Source organism: Heterodontus francisci, chromosome 34 (genome assembly GCF_036365525.1).
Source record: "Heterodontus francisci isolate sHetFra1 chromosome 34, sHetFra1.hap1, whole genome shotgun sequence".
NCBI lineage: Eukaryota > Metazoa > Chordata > Chondrichthyes > Heterodontiformes > Heterodontidae > Heterodontus > Heterodontus francisci.
In genome coordinates this window covers 7,404,906-7,421,730 of record NC_090404.1, presented here as the reverse complement: position 1 = coordinate 7,421,730, position 16,825 = coordinate 7,404,906, and the positions used below count along the sequence as shown (strand labels likewise).

The 16,825-nt window shown below is 44.6% G+C and overlaps 2 protein-coding genes across 8 annotated transcripts in view; both read left to right on the top strand.

Annotated features, from left to right (window-relative positions):
* Nucleotides 1–4,060, top strand: part of LOC137348557 (zinc finger protein 239-like) — a 6,800-nt gene extending 2,740 nt beyond the window's left edge. The window contains exons 3-6 of the mRNA XM_068013856.1: nt 1,292–1,361; nt 3,347–3,492; nt 3,673–3,887; nt 3,976–4,060. Coding sequence (XP_067869957.1) covers nt 1,292–1,361; nt 3,347–3,492; nt 3,673–3,887; nt 3,976–4,060 — 516 coding nt within the window. The remainder of the gene's footprint in view (nt 1–1,291; nt 1,362–3,346; nt 3,493–3,672; nt 3,888–3,975) is intronic.
* Nucleotides 1–16,825, top strand: part of LOC137348993 (zinc finger protein 229-like) — a 22,370-nt gene extending 5,545 nt beyond the window's left edge. For 3 of the 7 annotated variants that reach the window (XM_068014237.1, XM_068014233.1, XM_068014236.1), the window contains 2 exons: nt 3,347–4,527; nt 11,584–16,825. In XM_068014237.1, the coding sequence (XP_067870338.1) occupies nt 11,939–13,033 (1,095 nt within the window). In that variant the 5' untranslated portion in view covers nt 3,347–4,527; nt 11,584–11,938 and the 3' untranslated portion in view covers nt 13,034–16,825. Of the gene's footprint in view, nt 1–3,346; nt 4,528–9,348; nt 9,446–10,913; nt 11,312–11,583 lie in introns of those variants that run through there. The other 4 variants (XM_068014234.1, XM_068014235.1, XM_068014238.1 and 1 more) reach the window with 4 other exon arrangements.

The window sequence follows — 16,825 nt, the reverse complement described above, 5'->3', positions numbered from 1 at the left end:
TTGGAGTATTGTGTACAGTTCTGGTCACCACATTACAGAAAGGACATAATTGCTCTGGAGAGAGTACAGAGGAGATTTACAAGAATATTGCCAGGGCTCGAAAGTTGCAGCTATGAGGAAAGATTGGATAGGTTATGGTTGTTTTCCTTAGAACAGAGGAGGCTGAGGGGTGACTTAATAGAGGTGTACAAAATTATGAGGAGCCTAGAATGAGTAGACAGGAAGGACGTATTTCCCCTAGTGGAGAGGTCAGTTACCAGAGGACACAGATTTAAGGTGATTGGTGGAATGATTAGAGGGGACAGGAGGAAAATCTTTTTTACCTAGAGGGTGGTGGGTGTCTGGAATTCACTGCCGGGTATGGTGGTGGAGGCAGAAACCCTCAATTCTTTTAAAAGGTACCTGGACATGCACCTGAAGTGCTGTAACCGGCAAGGCTATGGACCAGGTTCTGGAAGGTGGGATTAGATTGGGTGGCTAGTTTTCTTGGCCATCACAGACACTGAATGGGCTGAATGGCCACTTTCTGTGCTGTAATTTTTATATGGTTCTATGCCATATTCGGTCAAATGCTGCCTTGATATCGATGACAGCCAATCTCACCTCACCTCTGAGTTCAGCTGTTTTGTTCATCTTTGGACCTAGGCTGTAATGAGGTCAAGAGCTGAGTGGCCCTGGCAGAACCCAAACTGAGCATCAGTGACCAGGTTATTGCTGAGCAAGTGCCACTTGATAGCACTGTCGACGACCCCTTCCATCACTTTGCTGACGATTGAGAGTTGACTGATAGTTCGGTAAATGGCCAGGTTGGATTTGTCCTGCTTTTTGTGCACAGGACATATCTTGGTAATTTTCCACATTGCTGGGTAGATGCCAGTGTTTCAGCTGTACTGGAACAGCTTGGCCAGGGGCGCAGCAAGCAGTTCTTCAGTGCTATTGCTGGAATGTTGTCAGGGCCCATAGCCTTTGCAGTATCCAGTGCCTTCAGTCGTTTCTTGATATCACGTGGAGTGAATTGGATTGGCTGAAGACTGGCATTTGTGATGCTGGGGACTTCAGGAGGAGGCTGATATAGATCATCCACTCGGCACTTCTGGATGCAAATACTTCAGCCTTATCTTTTGCACTGATGTGCTAAGCTCCCCCATTGTTGAGGATGGGAATATTTGTGGAGCCTCCCCCTTCTGTCAGTTGTTTTATTATCCACCACCATTCAAGACTGGATGTGGCAGGACTGCAGAGCTCAGATCTGATCTGTGATTGTGGGATAGCTTAGCCCTGTCTATTGCAGGCTGCTTCCACTGTTTGGTATGAAAGTAGTCCTGTGTTGCAGCATCACCAGGCCGTCACCTCATTTTTAGGTATGCCAGGTGCTGCTCCTGGCATGCCCTCCTGCACTCTTCATTGAATCAGTGTCAGTGACTGTGGGGTTGGTTTATATCAGACAGGAGGAAATTGGTGACAGTGACTGTGGGGTTGATTTATATCAGACAGGAGGAGATTGGTGTCAGTGACTGTGGGGTTAGTTTATATCAGAAAGGAGGAGATTGGTGTCAGTGACTGTGGGGTTGGTTTATATCAGACAGGAGGAGATTGTCAGTGACTGTGGGGTTGGTTTATATCAGACAGGAGGAGATTGGTGTCAGTGACTGTGGGGTTGGTTTATATCAGACAGTGGGAGATTGGTGTCAGTGACTGTGGGGTTGGTTTATATCAGACAGGAGGAGATTGGTGTCAGTGACTGTGGGGTTGGTTTATATCAGACAGTGGGAGATTGGTGTCAGTGACTGTGGGGTTGGTTTATATCAGACAGTGGGAGATTGGTGTCAGTGACTGTGGGGTTGGTTTATATCAGAGGAGGAGATTGGTGTCAGTGACTGTGGGGTTGGTTTATATCAGACAGGAGGAGATTGGTGTCAGTGACTGTGGAGTTGGTTTATATCAGACAGTGGGAGATTGGTGTCAGTGACTGTGGGGTTGGTTTATATCAGACAGGAGGAGATTGGTGTCAGTGACTGTGGAGTTGGTTTATATCAGACAGTGGGAGATTGGTGTCAGTGACTGTGGGGTTGGTTTATATCAGACAGTGGGAGATTGGTGTCAGTGACTGTGGGGTTGGTTTATATCAGACAGTGGGAGATTGGTGTCAGTGACTGTGGGGTTGGTTTATATCAGACAGGAGGAGATTGGTGTCAGTGACTGTGGGGTTGGTTTATATCAGACAGTGGGAGATTGGTGTCAGTGACTGTGGGGTTGGTTTATATCAGACAGTGGGAGATTGGTGCCAGTGACTGTGGGGTTGGTTTATATCAGACAGTGGGAGATTGGTGTCAGTGACTGTGGGGTTGGTTTATATCAGACAGTGGGAGATTGGTGTCAGTGACTGTGGGGTTGGTTTATATCAGACAGTGGGAGATTGGTGTCAGTGACTGTGGGGTTGGTTTATATCAGACAGTGGGAGATTGGTGTCAGTGACTGTGGGGTTGGTTTATATCAGACAGGAGGAGATTGGTGTCAGTGACTGTGGGGTTGGTTTATATCAGACAGGAGGAGATTGTCAGTGACTGTGGGGTTGGTTTATATCAGACAGGAGGAGATTGGTGTCAGTGACTGTGGGGTTGGTTTATATCAGACAGGAGGAGATTGTCAGTGACTGTGGGGTTGGTTTATATCAGACAGTGGGAGATTGGTGTCAGTGACTGTGGGGTTGGTTTATATCAGACAGGAGGAGATTGTCAGTGACTGTGGGGTTGGTTTATATCAGACAGGAGGAGATTGGTGTCAGTGACTGTGGGGTTGGTTTATATCAGACAGGAGGAGATTGGTGTCAGTGACTGTGTGTTTGGTTTATATCAGACGTCTTTCTTAAATAGCAAAGTGTTTGAATATTGCTGATGTATAATTGAGGAGAGAGTGACTGATGCCTTTAATCTGTATGACTGATGAGAGAAAGCCAGCCTAGAATTCTAAAGTTTGGTCATCCTTGACAAACCCAACACTTCTGCCACTGGAAACAGAGTAAATAAGGAAAAATGATCAAAAGTGTTCATGATTTGAACACCCCTATCAAACCTCCACTTAACCTTCTCTGCTCTAAGGAGAACAACACCAGCTTCTCCAGTCTCTCCACACAAATGAAATCACAACTCTCTAGGTCCATTCTCTTAAAACACTTCTGGAATGGAGGAAAGAAATGGTGCAGATGGTGCAATGGGTTTGGATTTCAGCACAGGGAGGAGGGATAGTGTATGGGACGGGGATTTACAGCTTTGGCGGAACAAGAGAGGAAGAAATGTTCGATAGAAACTAGAACTGTCTGCTCTAAATTTCTATCCTGTACCAACAGAAGGGGAGAATTTATACACTAGAAACTCAAACCCAACATCACCTCAGGATCTGACCGAGTTGCTCGATTCATTAGGACTGGAATGGCATCAACCTTTGAATGTGGAAGGAGAAATTTTTGTCTGTGGGAAAAGATTTCAAACATCAGTATGACTGGAAAAACACTGAGACACACACACCCGAGTGAGAGTGTTCCAGTGCACTGATTGTAGGAACAGCTTAAACCAGTTACATAGCCTGAAAAAACATCACATCATTCACAGCAGGGAGAAACCATACATGTGTTTTGTGTGTGGACAAGGCTTCAACTGATCATCCAACCTGGAGAGAGACAAGGACACTCGCACCACGGAGAAACGATGGAAGTGTGGGGACTGTGGGAAGGGATTCAGTTACACATCCCAGTTGGAAATTCATTGGCGTAGTCACACCGGGGAGAGACCGTTCACCTACTCCGTGTTTGGGAAGGGATTCGCTCAGTCTTCCAGTCTGCTGTTACACCAGAGCACTCACACCAGGGAGAAGCCATTCGCTTGCTGCGTGTGGGAAAGGTTTCACAGGATCAACTGACCTGCTGAATTACCAACATGTTCACACCGGGGAGCGGCTGTTTATCTGTTCCAAATGTAGGAAGGGATTTATCAATTCATCCAACCACTGGACACACCAACGAGTTCACACTAGGGAGAGGCCGTTCTTCTGTCCCGATGTGTGAAAGGATTTACAAATTTATCCAGCCTCCAAACACACCAGCGAGTTCACACTGGGGAGAGTCCATTCACCTGCAGTAAGTGTGGGAAGCAATGCTGTGCGCATGTGTGCGTGTGTGAGAGAGACAGGAGGCAATCAGTCATCACATCAGCATAAACTTTAAATACAAAGTGGAGAGAAGCCTGCCTCCTGTGTGGAAACAAATTTGCTGATAATCCCAGAAGACCCTGGGATTTGTTTGATAATAGTACAGGGTGATTTACCCCCTAACAGGATAAATATACACTGATTTTACAGGATTATCTGTATCCAGAACCCCTTTAAACATGCTCGGAAACTGGGAAACAATGAGGCGTTGGTTTAATGTTTTTATTTCTATTACACAAACCACTCCCTACCGAGACCGTGAGATTACTGGATACTCACCGGAGGACTCATCAGAAAGAGCTGTGAGTGCATCATTTTATTCTGGTTAGTCTGCTTTTGTGTATTGAACCGTTTTAGTTTTAGTAATGTCTTGCTAACATGATAACATGTCAACACATTCTGGTTATTTTTTTAATAAAAACAGAACACGTTAACCCATTAATTCATCATGTAAATGATGTAATCCTCTTTAGTGAGTCTGTGCAATATCATCATTGCTTTTTCTATAGTTTGTACATACGAACATACAAATTAGGAGCAGGAGCAGGCCACTCGGCCCTTCGAGCCTGCTCCGCCATTCAATAAGTTCATAGCTGAACTGACTACTTCACATTTTCACCTATCCCCGATAACCTTCCACCCCCTTGCTTATCAAGAATCTATATACCTCTGCCTTAAAAATATTCAAAGATTCTGCTTATGCTGCCTTTTCAGGAAGAGAATTCCAAAGACTCACGACCCTCTGTGAGAAAAAATTTCTCCTCATCTCTGTCTTAAATGGGCAATCCCTTATCTTTAAACAGCGACCCCTAGTTCTAAATTCTCTCACAAGGGGGAAACATTCTTTCCAAATCCACCCTGTCAAGACTCCTCAGGATCTTATATGCTTCAATGAAGTCACCTCTTACTCTTCTAAATTCCAGCGGGTGCAAGCCTAACCTGTCCAATCTTTCCTCATAAGACAGCCCACCCATTTCAGGTATTAGTCTAGTAAACCCTCTCTGTACTGCCTCCAACGCATTTACATCCTTAAATAAGGAGACCAGTACTGTACACAGTACTCCAGATGTGGTCTCACCAATGCCCTGTATAGCTGAAGCATAACCTCCCTACTTTTGTATTCAATTCCACTCGTGATAAACAATAACACATTCTATTAGCTTTCCTAATTATGTGTGGTACCGGCATACTAACCTTTTGCGATTCATGCATGAGGACACCCAGATCCCTCTGCATCTCAGAGCTCTCACCATTTAGATAATATGCTTCTTTTTTATAGTTCCTGCCAAAGTGGACAATTTCCCACTTTCCCACTTTCCCACATTATACTCCATTTGCCAGGTCTTTGCCCACTCACTTAACCTATCTATATCCCTTTGCAGTCTCCTTCTGTCCTCTTTTCAAGTTACTTTCCTACTTATCTTTGTGTCATCAGCAACCAGCAGTACCTGAATATCTCATCTCTTTCTGATAGGTTTAATAACATATTTGTATTCATTTCATGTTCTGAACATTTGGCTTGGTCCCTAAAACGTGCGTGCCTGTCCTTTCAGATCATTAATCTGGTAACATCTGTTCACAGGTTCTAATCTCATCAAAATGACCTTTTGGAACCTGTTTCTATTGCAGATTCTTAGTTTAAATGTGTATATGTCTCTTTACTATTGAGAAATGTTTAGTTTAGTTTAGTTTAGAGATACAGCACTGAAACATAATAAAAATCTTAGAATTATTCGGGTCTTCCCTGGCTGACCTCTGTCCACATTCCCCATCTCGAGGCTCAAAACGATTCTTCCTTTTGTAACCTCAAAGCTTATCTCTTGGTCAGTGCAAACATTTCCATTCTATTCTTTCTCCTTGTAACCTGTCTCTGAGCTCTCTACATCAAACAGACCATCAATATAAGGATAATTAGCATCATCTGTAATATCAAGAGGAAAGTTGAGGCTGTAATTATCCTGGATGTTGTCCTGTATTGTATACTATCTCCCACTGGGGCTGATCACGCAGGATGGTAATAAACTACTTAATGTTATCATTTTTGTTGTTGCCTCTGTCCTAGATGTTGTTCAATATGGATTTAAGGTTTAGAGAAAGGGGTGGCATTGGATGGTCAAAACTACCTGGAGGGTAATGTTTACTTGAATTTCTCTAACACTGTGGTCCTTACAGGCATCGATATTTTATCCTGCTTTTTGTCAGCTTGGTGAGTGTGAGGCAAAGTGTTGTCCACCCGATGGGATAAGATATGTCCCCGTGTGTGTTTGTGCTGCTTCTCATCAGCTGTAACACAAACCTTCCTCTCTCCGAGCAGACGTTGTTGGTCCTCTGAGAATCCCATTGAGTGATTTGAATGGTACAATTTGGAGATTCTTCATCCAGGGTGAAACCACAGGCTGACCGTGTGTTGTGTAAAACCTGACACAACCACCCCGCACTTCACCAGGAACAACATGAAGCGTCTGGTGCCTTCCACATCCCTTCCTTTCCCTTCACTAATCTCCTTGGACACTTCACAAATTCCTTGTGTATATCATCCTTTAACATGCCTGTGGTCTCCACTTTAAATACTTAAATTAGTCTTACACCAACAGATAGCAATGGGATGACTGTTATCACAGGAATCAGTTTGGAAATAACGTCACTCTAATTGCACGACTTCCTGGAGTCACTGATCCAAATCCTCCCGCCTAACACCAATCCATATCCCCATCTGAGTTCCAGATTTTAATTTGATTGTCTAATATAGAAGACATATATAATTTAATCCCTCTGAACCTGATTCAACACATCCCCTCCAGACATGCTGCACGAGATTGTCTTTGAGATCATTGTTCCTTTATAGTCTGTTTTTTTTTAGAGATACAGCACTGAAACAGGCCCTTTGGCCCACCGAGTCTGTGCCGACCATCAACCACCCATTTATACTAATCCTACACTAATTCCATATTTTTACCACATCCCCATCTGTCCCTATATTTCCCTACCTATACTAGGGGCAATTTATAATGGCCAATTTACCTATCAACCTGCAAGTCTTTGGCATGTGGGAGGAAACCGGAGCACCCGGAGGAAACCCACACAGTCACAGGGAGAACTTGCAAACTCCACACAGGCAGTACCCAGAATTGAACCCGGGTCGCTGGAGCTGTGAGGCTGCGGTGCTAACCACTGCGCCTCTAAACTGTCCTACCTCTTCGGCCAGTGCATTTATTTTTAAATGCCCGACTCGACGCGAACCTGACACATGTATTCGGGTTTGGTCGGGTAGCCAGGCTTTAGACCAGTGATCGAGTACAGGTGCCAGTTGTTGATGTAGAGTCATAGAGTAATACAGCACAGAAACAGGCCCTTCAGCCCATCGTGTCTGTGCTGGCCATCAAGCACCTATCTATTCGAATCCCATTTTCTAGCCTTGGCCCGCAGCCTTGTATGCTATGGCATTTCCAGTGCTCATCCAGATACTTCTTAAATGTTGTGAGGGTTCCTGCCTCTACCACCCCTTCAGGCAGTGTGTTCCAGATTCCAACCATCCTCTGGGTGAAAAAATGTTTCCTCTAATCCTCCTGCCCCTTACCTTAAATCTGTGCCCGCTGGTTATTGACTCCTCCGCGAAGGGAAAACGTTTCTTCCTATCTATCCGATCAATGCCCCTCATAATTTTATATACCTCAATCAGGTCCCCCCTCAGCCTTCTCTGCTCTAAGGAAAATAACCCTAGCCTTTCTAGTCTCTCTTCATAGCTGAAATGCTCCAGCCCAGGCAACATCCTGGTGAATCTCCTCTGCACCCTCTCCAGTGCAATCACATCCTTCCTATAGTGTGGTGCTCAGAACTGTACACAGTACTCCAGCTGTGGCCTAACTAGCATTTTATGCAGCTCCATCATAACCTCCCTGCTCTCATATTCTATGCCTCGGCTAGTAAAGGCAAATATCACAAATGCCTTCCTAACCGCCTTATCTACCTGTGCTGCTGCCTTCAGTAATCTATGGACAATACACCAAGATCCCTCTGACCCTCTGTACTTCCTAGGGTCCTACCATCCATTGTATATTCCCTTGCCTTAAAAGCCCTCCCAGAATGCATCATCTCACACTTCTCAGGATTAAATTCCATTGCTACTGCTCCGCCCATCTATATCGCCCTGTAATCTAAGCCTTACCTCACTATTTATGACCCACCAATTTTCGTGTCATCTGTGAAGTTACTGATCATACCTCCTATATTCACGTCTAAATCATTAACGTACACTACAAACAGCAAGGGTCCCATCACCGATCCCTGCGGTACACCACTGGTCACAGGCTTCCAATCGTAAAAGCAACCCTCGACCATCACCCTCTGCCTCCTGCCACTAGGCCAATCTTGGATCCAATTTGGCAAATTGCCCTGGTTTCCATGGGCTCTTACCTTCTTAACTAATCTCCCATGTGGGACCTTATCAAAAGCCTTACCGAAATCCATGTAGACTACATCAACTACTTTACCCTCATCTACACATCTAGGCACCTCCTCGAAAATTCAATCAAGTTTGTTAGACATGATCTCCCCTTGACAAAGCCATGCTGACTATCCCTGATTAATTCCTGCCTCTCTAAGTGGAGATTAATCCTGTCCCTCAGAATTTTTTCCAATAGTTTCCCTACCACTGATGTTAGACTCACCAGCCTGTAATTGCCTGGTTTATCCCTGCTACCCATCTTGAATAATGGTCCCATATTCGCTGTCCTCCAGTCCTCAGGTACCTCTCCTGTGGCCAGAGAGGATTTGAAAATTTGTGTCAGAGCCCCTGCAATCTCCTCCCTTGCCTCACATAACAGCCTGGGATACATCTCATCTAGGCCTGGGGATTTATCCACTTTGAAGCTCGCTAAAACAGCTCATACTTCCTCCCTTTCAATGCTATTATGTTCAAGTATATCAAGACAATAGCTTCGCTCCTACCAATGTTATTAAACCTATCAGAAAGAGATGAGATATTCAGGAACTGCTGATTGCTGATGACACAAAGATAAGTAGGAAAGTAACTTGTGAAGAGGACATAAGGAGGCTACAAAGGTATATAGATAGGTTAAGTGAGTGGGCAAAGACCTGGCAAATGGAGTATAATGTGGGAAATTGTGAATTTGTTTATTTTTGCAGGAAGAATAACAAAGATACATATTATCTAAATGGTGAGAGATTGCAGAGCTCTGAGATGCAGAGGGATCTGGGTGTCCTCATGCATGAATCGCAAAAGGTTAGTATGCCGGTACCGCACATAATTAGGAAAGCTAATAGAATGTGTTATTGTTTATCATGAGTGGAATTGAATACAAAAGTAGGGAGGTTATGCTTCAGCTATACAGGGCATTGGTGAGACCACATCTGGAGTACTGTGTACAGTACTGGTCTCCTTGTTTAAGGAAGGATGTAAATGCATTGGAGGCAGAACAGAGAATGTTTACTAGACTGATACCTGAAATGGGTGGGCTATCTTACGGGGTGCAGTATGTTCAGAGTCTGACCCTGAGCTGTCCCAGGCAGGGAGCAGTGTGTGATGTCTCTGTGGGGTGCAATCCTCAGCAGGTCTGGCAGCAACAATGTAGAGAGAAACAGTTAACATTTCAGGTCTGTGTCATTTTATCAGAACTAGGAAAAGGTAGAAAGGTAACAGGGTTCGAGTCAGTGAAAGGGAGGAGGAGGCTGGAAGCTCAGAGTTATACTTGCAGACTGAACGAAGTTTTCCACAAAGCAATCAGCCAGTCAGTGTTTGGTCTCTCCAATGTAGAGGAGACCACATTGTGAGCAGTGAATACACTATACTGAATTGAAAGAAGTTCAAGTAAATCACGGATTCATTTGGAAGGAGCTTCAGTTCAGTTTATGATCAATTGTTTAATGGAGCTTTGCTCCATTTGTGGTAGCTTTCAGTATTTGAAAAGTCCTTTGATGAGTGAAGTATTTCACAAAAGTAAAAATAAACTAATTGGAGACAATCACAGGACTTTTACCTGACCCTTCAGCCTTTGATTAGCTCTGCAGAATATTGAACTACAACCTAGTTGAGGGTTATTAATATCAGTAGAAACACATCTTAACTGTCAGAATTAAGATGATTCAAACCTGGATGAGATTAATACAAGCACTAATAGCAGATTCTGACTCTTGTGAACTCACGAGTGTCTCAACAGGTTGGATAAATGAGTAATTTATTTCCCTCATGCAGAGCAGGTGAACAGTCTGTCCCTTGAGTTAATGGATTGATGTGTCTGCAGATTATTTTTGCTTTTTAAGTTCTTATTTTTTGAACAGTTAAAAGATCTTTGCCAGTATGAACGAGCTGGTCTTATCAATGTGAAAATGTTGGTGCTTGACTGAGTGAATTGATTCCTGCACACTTTTCTTAAACAAACTTCCTGACTCTCTCAGGCAAGCAGAGAAACTCTGCCCTTAATTTGGTCTATCCCTTTAACAACCAACTACAGAGAAAGAGAGTACTGTCCCTTTAAGGACCATCGACGCATTCAAATCAAGATTTGTATTTGAAGTTGTCAGGGAGGACGGTAGTTTGCTTTCCTTATTCAAATCATTAATGTGCGTGGGCTCTCGTATTTCGTTCAGCTGATTTAATTTTGCTTCAGCCCCATCTCAGTCGGATCAGTGAATTCTCCAATTATTGACAGTCAATGGAGGGTGTGTTTCCCCAGAAGGCTCCGCGGGTTGGAACCGCCCTATCCCTGTTCGAGGAGGCCGGTGCGCAGACGCGGATGAGGCTCGGCTCCGTCACCAGTTGAAGCTGCAGCTCTGGAGCAGGTCCCTGGAAGCGGTACAGGGAGATTCAGAAACTGTGGGGAGGCTGCGCCCTGAGCGCCCACCGTTGCGATTGGAAAGTTGCTGAAGGGTTTTAGGGTCCGAATAAATTCCACCGGTGAAACCGCTCTGTGTTTCGCCGGACGGCAGCTGGGGCATGCGTGAGGCCACAGGCCCCGTGTTTACTTGCAGTGACAGGCCCAGGGAGCGGGGTATAGGCCGCCATGTTGGGTAGGGCGGCGTCACTGGCATGCGCGGCCATCGTGGTAACGCAAGAGAATGGGCGAGGCTGCAGTGTCCCAGTGAACACGAGGTTTGATTTGATTCTCACTCTGCACGTAGGAGCTGGAGAACTCAACCCAGCCAGAACAGAGGGAGGGAGAAAACTGGCAGTGGAGGAAAGAAATGGGGCAGATGGCGCGATGGGTTTGGATTTCAGCACGGGGAGGAGGGAGAGTGTGTGGGACAGGAATTTACAGCTTTGGGGGAACGAGAGGGAAAAAATGTTCCATAGAAACTGGAATTGTTTGTTCTGAATTTCTATCCTGTACTGACAGTGATGACATTTGTAAACTCCTTTTACAGGGTATTAGCGGGTGAGCATTTGCAGACTGGAAATTCAAACCAAGCATCACGTCAAGATCTGATAGTCGCTCAATTCATCAGGGTCTGAATATCATCGACCTTTGTATGTGGAAGGAGAAATGTTTGTTTATTTTGTCTGTGGGAAAGGATTTCAAACATCAGTGTGACTGGAAAAGCACCGAGGCGCACACACCCGAGTGAGAGTGTTCCAGTGCACTGACTATGGAAAGAGCTTTAACCAGTTACACAGACTGAAAAATCACTCCACCATTCACATCGGGGAGAAACTGCATGCGTGTGTGGAGGAAGCTTCAACTTATCATCCAACCTGGAGCGGTATAAGGACACCCATGCCATGGAGAAACCGTGGAAATGCAGGGACTGTGGGAAGGGATTCAATTACCCATCCCAGCTAGAAATTCATCGACGCAGTCACACCGGGGAGAGACCGTTCACCTGCTCTGTATGTGGGAAGGGATTCACCCATTCATATAACCTGCTGACACACCAGAAGATTCACAGTGGGGAAAGGCCATTCACCTGCTCTGTGTGTGGGAAAGGATTTACTCGGTCATCCCACATTGTGACACACCAACTTGTTCACACTGATAAGAGACCGTTTACATGTTTTGACTGTGAGAAGAGCTTTAAATGCAAAAAGGATATGCTGATACACCAGCGTATTCACACTAGGGAGAGACCCTTTAGCTGCTCCATGTGTGGCAAGGGATTCAGTCAATCATCCCACCTTCGGACACATCAACTCGTTCACTCTAACACCAAACTTTTTCATTGTTCTGACTGTGAGAAGAGCTTTAAAAGTAAAAAGGATCTGCTGACACACCAATATTCGCACACTGGGGAAAGACCTTTCACTTGCTCTGTGTGTGTGAAGGGATTCACCTGTTCATCCGCCCTACTGAATCACCAGCGAGTTCATACTGGGGAGAGGCCATTCACCTGCTCTGACTGTGGGAAGGGATTCATGAATTCATCCAGCCTCCTGATACATCAGCAACTTCACACGGGGGATAGACCATTCATGTGCTCTGTGTGTGGGAAGGGATTCACCCGTTCATCCAATCTTCTGACACACCAGCAGGTTCACACTCAGGAGAGGCCATTCACCTGCTCTATCTGTGGGAAGGGATTCACCCGTTCATCCAACCTGCTGAATCACCAACGAGTTCACACTGGGGAGAGGCCGTTCACCTGCTCCGTCTGTGGTAAGGGATTCACTCAGTCATCCAACCTGCTGACACACCAGCGAATTCACACTGGGGAGAGGCCGTTCACCTGCTCCATGTGTGGGAAGGGATTCACTCATTTATCCAACCTACTGAATCACCAGCGAATTCACACTGGGGAGAGGCCATTCACCTGCTTTGTGTGTGGGAGGGGGTTCACTCAGTCATCCCACCTGCTAACACACCAGCGAGTTCACAAGTGACTGGAAGGGTTGGATTCTGCTGTTATTGCTGCTGTTAATCACATCCAGAACTGAACCATGTTCATTTTGACAGTTGTGATTTTTTGCTGAGGTTTAATATTCTGGATGAATGTGAAATAAATCAGCTTTGTTTTAAAAGCACTGTTGTTGGTTTTTGTCTTTCCCACCTGAGTGTTTGACATCACCTGGCTGGATCTCAGAAAGGACAATCTGGGGGAGGATCGTACGGCAGGAACAGAACTTCAGCCTGGACCCAGTCCTTCAGGATCACATTGAGAGGGACAAACGACACTTTGGTCTTTCTCGTCTCTCTTCACGAACAGCAAAGCCCCTGTGTGGGTTAATGCTGAGGCATGTAAGAAATGTGTCCCAGCCGCTCTTTTCCATGGTTCTGAGATCCTGGGCATGGAACAGAAGGCTCCTTTACAACTGTGTTTAGAATCAAAAAGAACAACAGTGAATGCTGGAAATGTGCTGTCAAATCTGAGATTGGAGTAAAACTGTGATCTGTTCCTGAATAAAAGTGAAACGGCAGGTATAAGTTTAGAGACTGAAAATGATTCGTAATGATCCTACAACATTTTAACATGTTACTGTGATAGACCTGAGATCATTTTTAGGCAGGTGCTAATTCATTTAATCAAAGGCTGCTTCAAATAAATTGGCTGAAGTCTGCATGAAAAGAGCAGATGGAGGATTTCACAGGAACCTGTTAACTGCTGGTGCAATTATACAACAGTTAGATCTCCAGAAAGAAGGGAAGAGTGTGTGGGGACAGCAGAGGATTGAACCTCCGGGAGGCGGTGCCACTGCGTTTTAAACAGGGAGCACGGCCTCAGGACCATAATTAGAGGGCACAGCAGCTCACAGTGTTTGTATCCTGGGAAAGAGCTCACAGTGTTTGTATCCTGGGAACGGGGGAGCAGGGCCATTGGAACCCAACTTACTGCAAATGGTTTGAAATAAAGCTGATTTATTAGAGAGTTTGGATCTTTCTTTATTCTCAATGAGTTGGACATCAGACTGTCTCCTGTCAATATAGAGCTGCAGTGTAGGGCCGGCAGCATCTTTGAAAGAGCTGTCAATTAGTCCCACTCCCCTGCCCTTTCCCCAGAGTCCTGCAAACTCTTTCTTTTAAATATTTATCCAATTCCCTTTGGAAAGTTATTGAATCTGCTTCCGCTGCCCTTTCAGCCAGTGCTTTCCAGATCACAGTAATTCACTGAGTATTTTGCCAGTTATTTGAGGTGTTCGTCTGTTGTTGAATACATTTGCTCAGAAGATTTAAGTTTACATTTGAATCGAGTATGCAGACGTGATGCTCTATTCACACATCAAAGGTGCATAGGCTAAGTCCAGTAGCTGAAACTGATTTACAGAGTGAGTTTTGTGTTTAGTGATCCCGGGTGTGTTACCGATAACCTTCCCTGGATCACAAGGCTGGAGAGGCATTCTGGAAGGGAAGGGGAGCTGGGACTTGTACATGAGAGTAACTGAAGCTATGAGAACTGAATGATCTAGAGTTAGAAAGGAGAACAGGCCCAAAAACAGAACTGTGGCTAACAGGGCATCAATCAGTCTCCTCCTGTCCTGGAGAAATCAAGGACTGAACAAGTGTGTGTTTGACACAAATCCGATTTATTTGGTAAATGTAAAAATTAAACTCCAGCCCAGTTGTAGGGGTTATTGACATCAGCAGAAACAAACTCCACTTACAGATTGAACATGGTTTAGTCCTGGACGTGTTTAACAGCAGAATCCAATCACTGAAGCAACAACAACTTGCAGTTAGATAGCGCCATCAGCATAATAAAAAGTCCTGAGGTGCTTTACAAGAGCATTATAAAATAAAATATGATACCAAGCAGTCTAGTGTAATATAAAGAGAGACAGGGTCGATTGTAAGATAAACAGATACAGGGTCTAGTGCAATGCAAACAGCGGCAGGGTCCAGTGTAATATAAAGAGAGACAGGGTCTATTACAGTGTAATTGAGAGTATGCCGAATGTAATAATAGCAGAGACATCGACGTCGAGCATAGTAATAACAAAGATAAGGCTGAATATAATATGAATAGAGGCATTTTCTGAAGTAATAACTGAGGCCTTGTGCAATAGAAACAGAGAAGTTCGACATTCTGAACAACAAGCACAGGTCCTACTGTAATATAAACAGAGACATGTCTACAACAATAACAGACAATGACCATATCAAACAAGGGAGAATCTGACCTTCTACCCTCGAAGTTCAATGACATTATCATCGCTGAATCCCCCGCTATCAACATCTTGGGGGTCACCATTGACCAGAAACTAACCAGCCACAGAAATGCTGTGGCTACAGGAGCAGGTCAGAGGCTGGGAAATCTGCAGCGATTAACTCACCTCCTGTCTCCCCAATGCCTATCCACCATCTACAAGAGACAAGTCAGTAGTATGATGGAATACTCTCCACTCGCCTGGATGGGTACAGCTGCAACAACACTCAAGAAGCTCGACGCCATCCAGGACAAAGCAGCCCGCTTGATTGGCACCCCAACCATCTCCTTCAACATTCACTCACCACTGATGCACAGTGGCAGCAGTGCATACCATATACAAGATGCCATGCAGCAACTCACCAAGGCTCCTTTGACAGCACCTTCCAAACCCACGACCTCTACCACCTAGAAGGACAAGGGCAGCAGATGCATGGAAACACCACCACCTGCAAGTTTCCCTCCAAATCACACACCATCCTGACTTGGAACGATATCACTGTCACTTGGTAAAAATCCTGGAACTCCCTTCCTAACAGCACTATCGGTGTACCTACACCTCAAAGATTGCAGCTGTTCAAGAAGGCAGCTCACCATCACCTTCTCAAGGACAATTAGGGATGGGAAATAAATACTGGCCTAGCCAGCGACACCCACATCCCATGAATGAAGAAAAAAAATTGTATTTATAAAGAATCTTTAAACAATGAAATGTCCAATCAGCAGCTCACAACAGTGATTTTGTTGAAACATCAACGATGCAGAGGTTGATCTTGCTGAGTATATAGTGACCGTCTGCAATGTCAGAGCAAGGAAGATTATCGGTATCAATATTAATAACACTCAGATTACTGCACACCTCAATGTTAAGAGACCAGGTATCTATATAAATAATATAAATGTGAAATAATGGCTGAATTTATTTCAATCCACACTTCAGAGAGGATTTTAAGGCCTTGGAGAGGGTGCAGAGGGGGTTTGATAGAATTGGAACAGGGATGAGCGACTTCAGTTCTGCAGAGAGGTTACAGAAGCTGGGATAGTTTCCCTTAGAGTAGAGTGGCCTAAAGGGAGATTTAATTGAGCTGATGGATTATGAATGATTTTGATAGTGTTGTTAGTGAGATACTGTTTCCACTGGCAGGAATGTCAGTAACCAGAGGACACAGATTTAACATAATTGATAAAGGAATAAAGGGCAAGAAGAGGAGATTTTTTTAATACTGCGAGTTGCTGTGAGCTGGAATGGATTATCTGAAAGGTTGGTGTAAACACATTCAATTAGTAATTTTCAAAAGGGAATTGAATAATTACTGGAAAAGGAAATATTGTCAGGAATTTGGAGAAAGACCAGGAGAGTGGAACTGATTGGATATCTCTTTCAAACAGCTTCCACGATGGGCTGAATGGCCTCCTTCTATGCTGTCAGATTCCATGATTCAACGAATTTCAGTTGCATCAATCAACAGTTTTGTAATTGTAATCCTGAAGTTGCTATTTGTGATATTAGTATACGGAAGTTTAACAACAACTG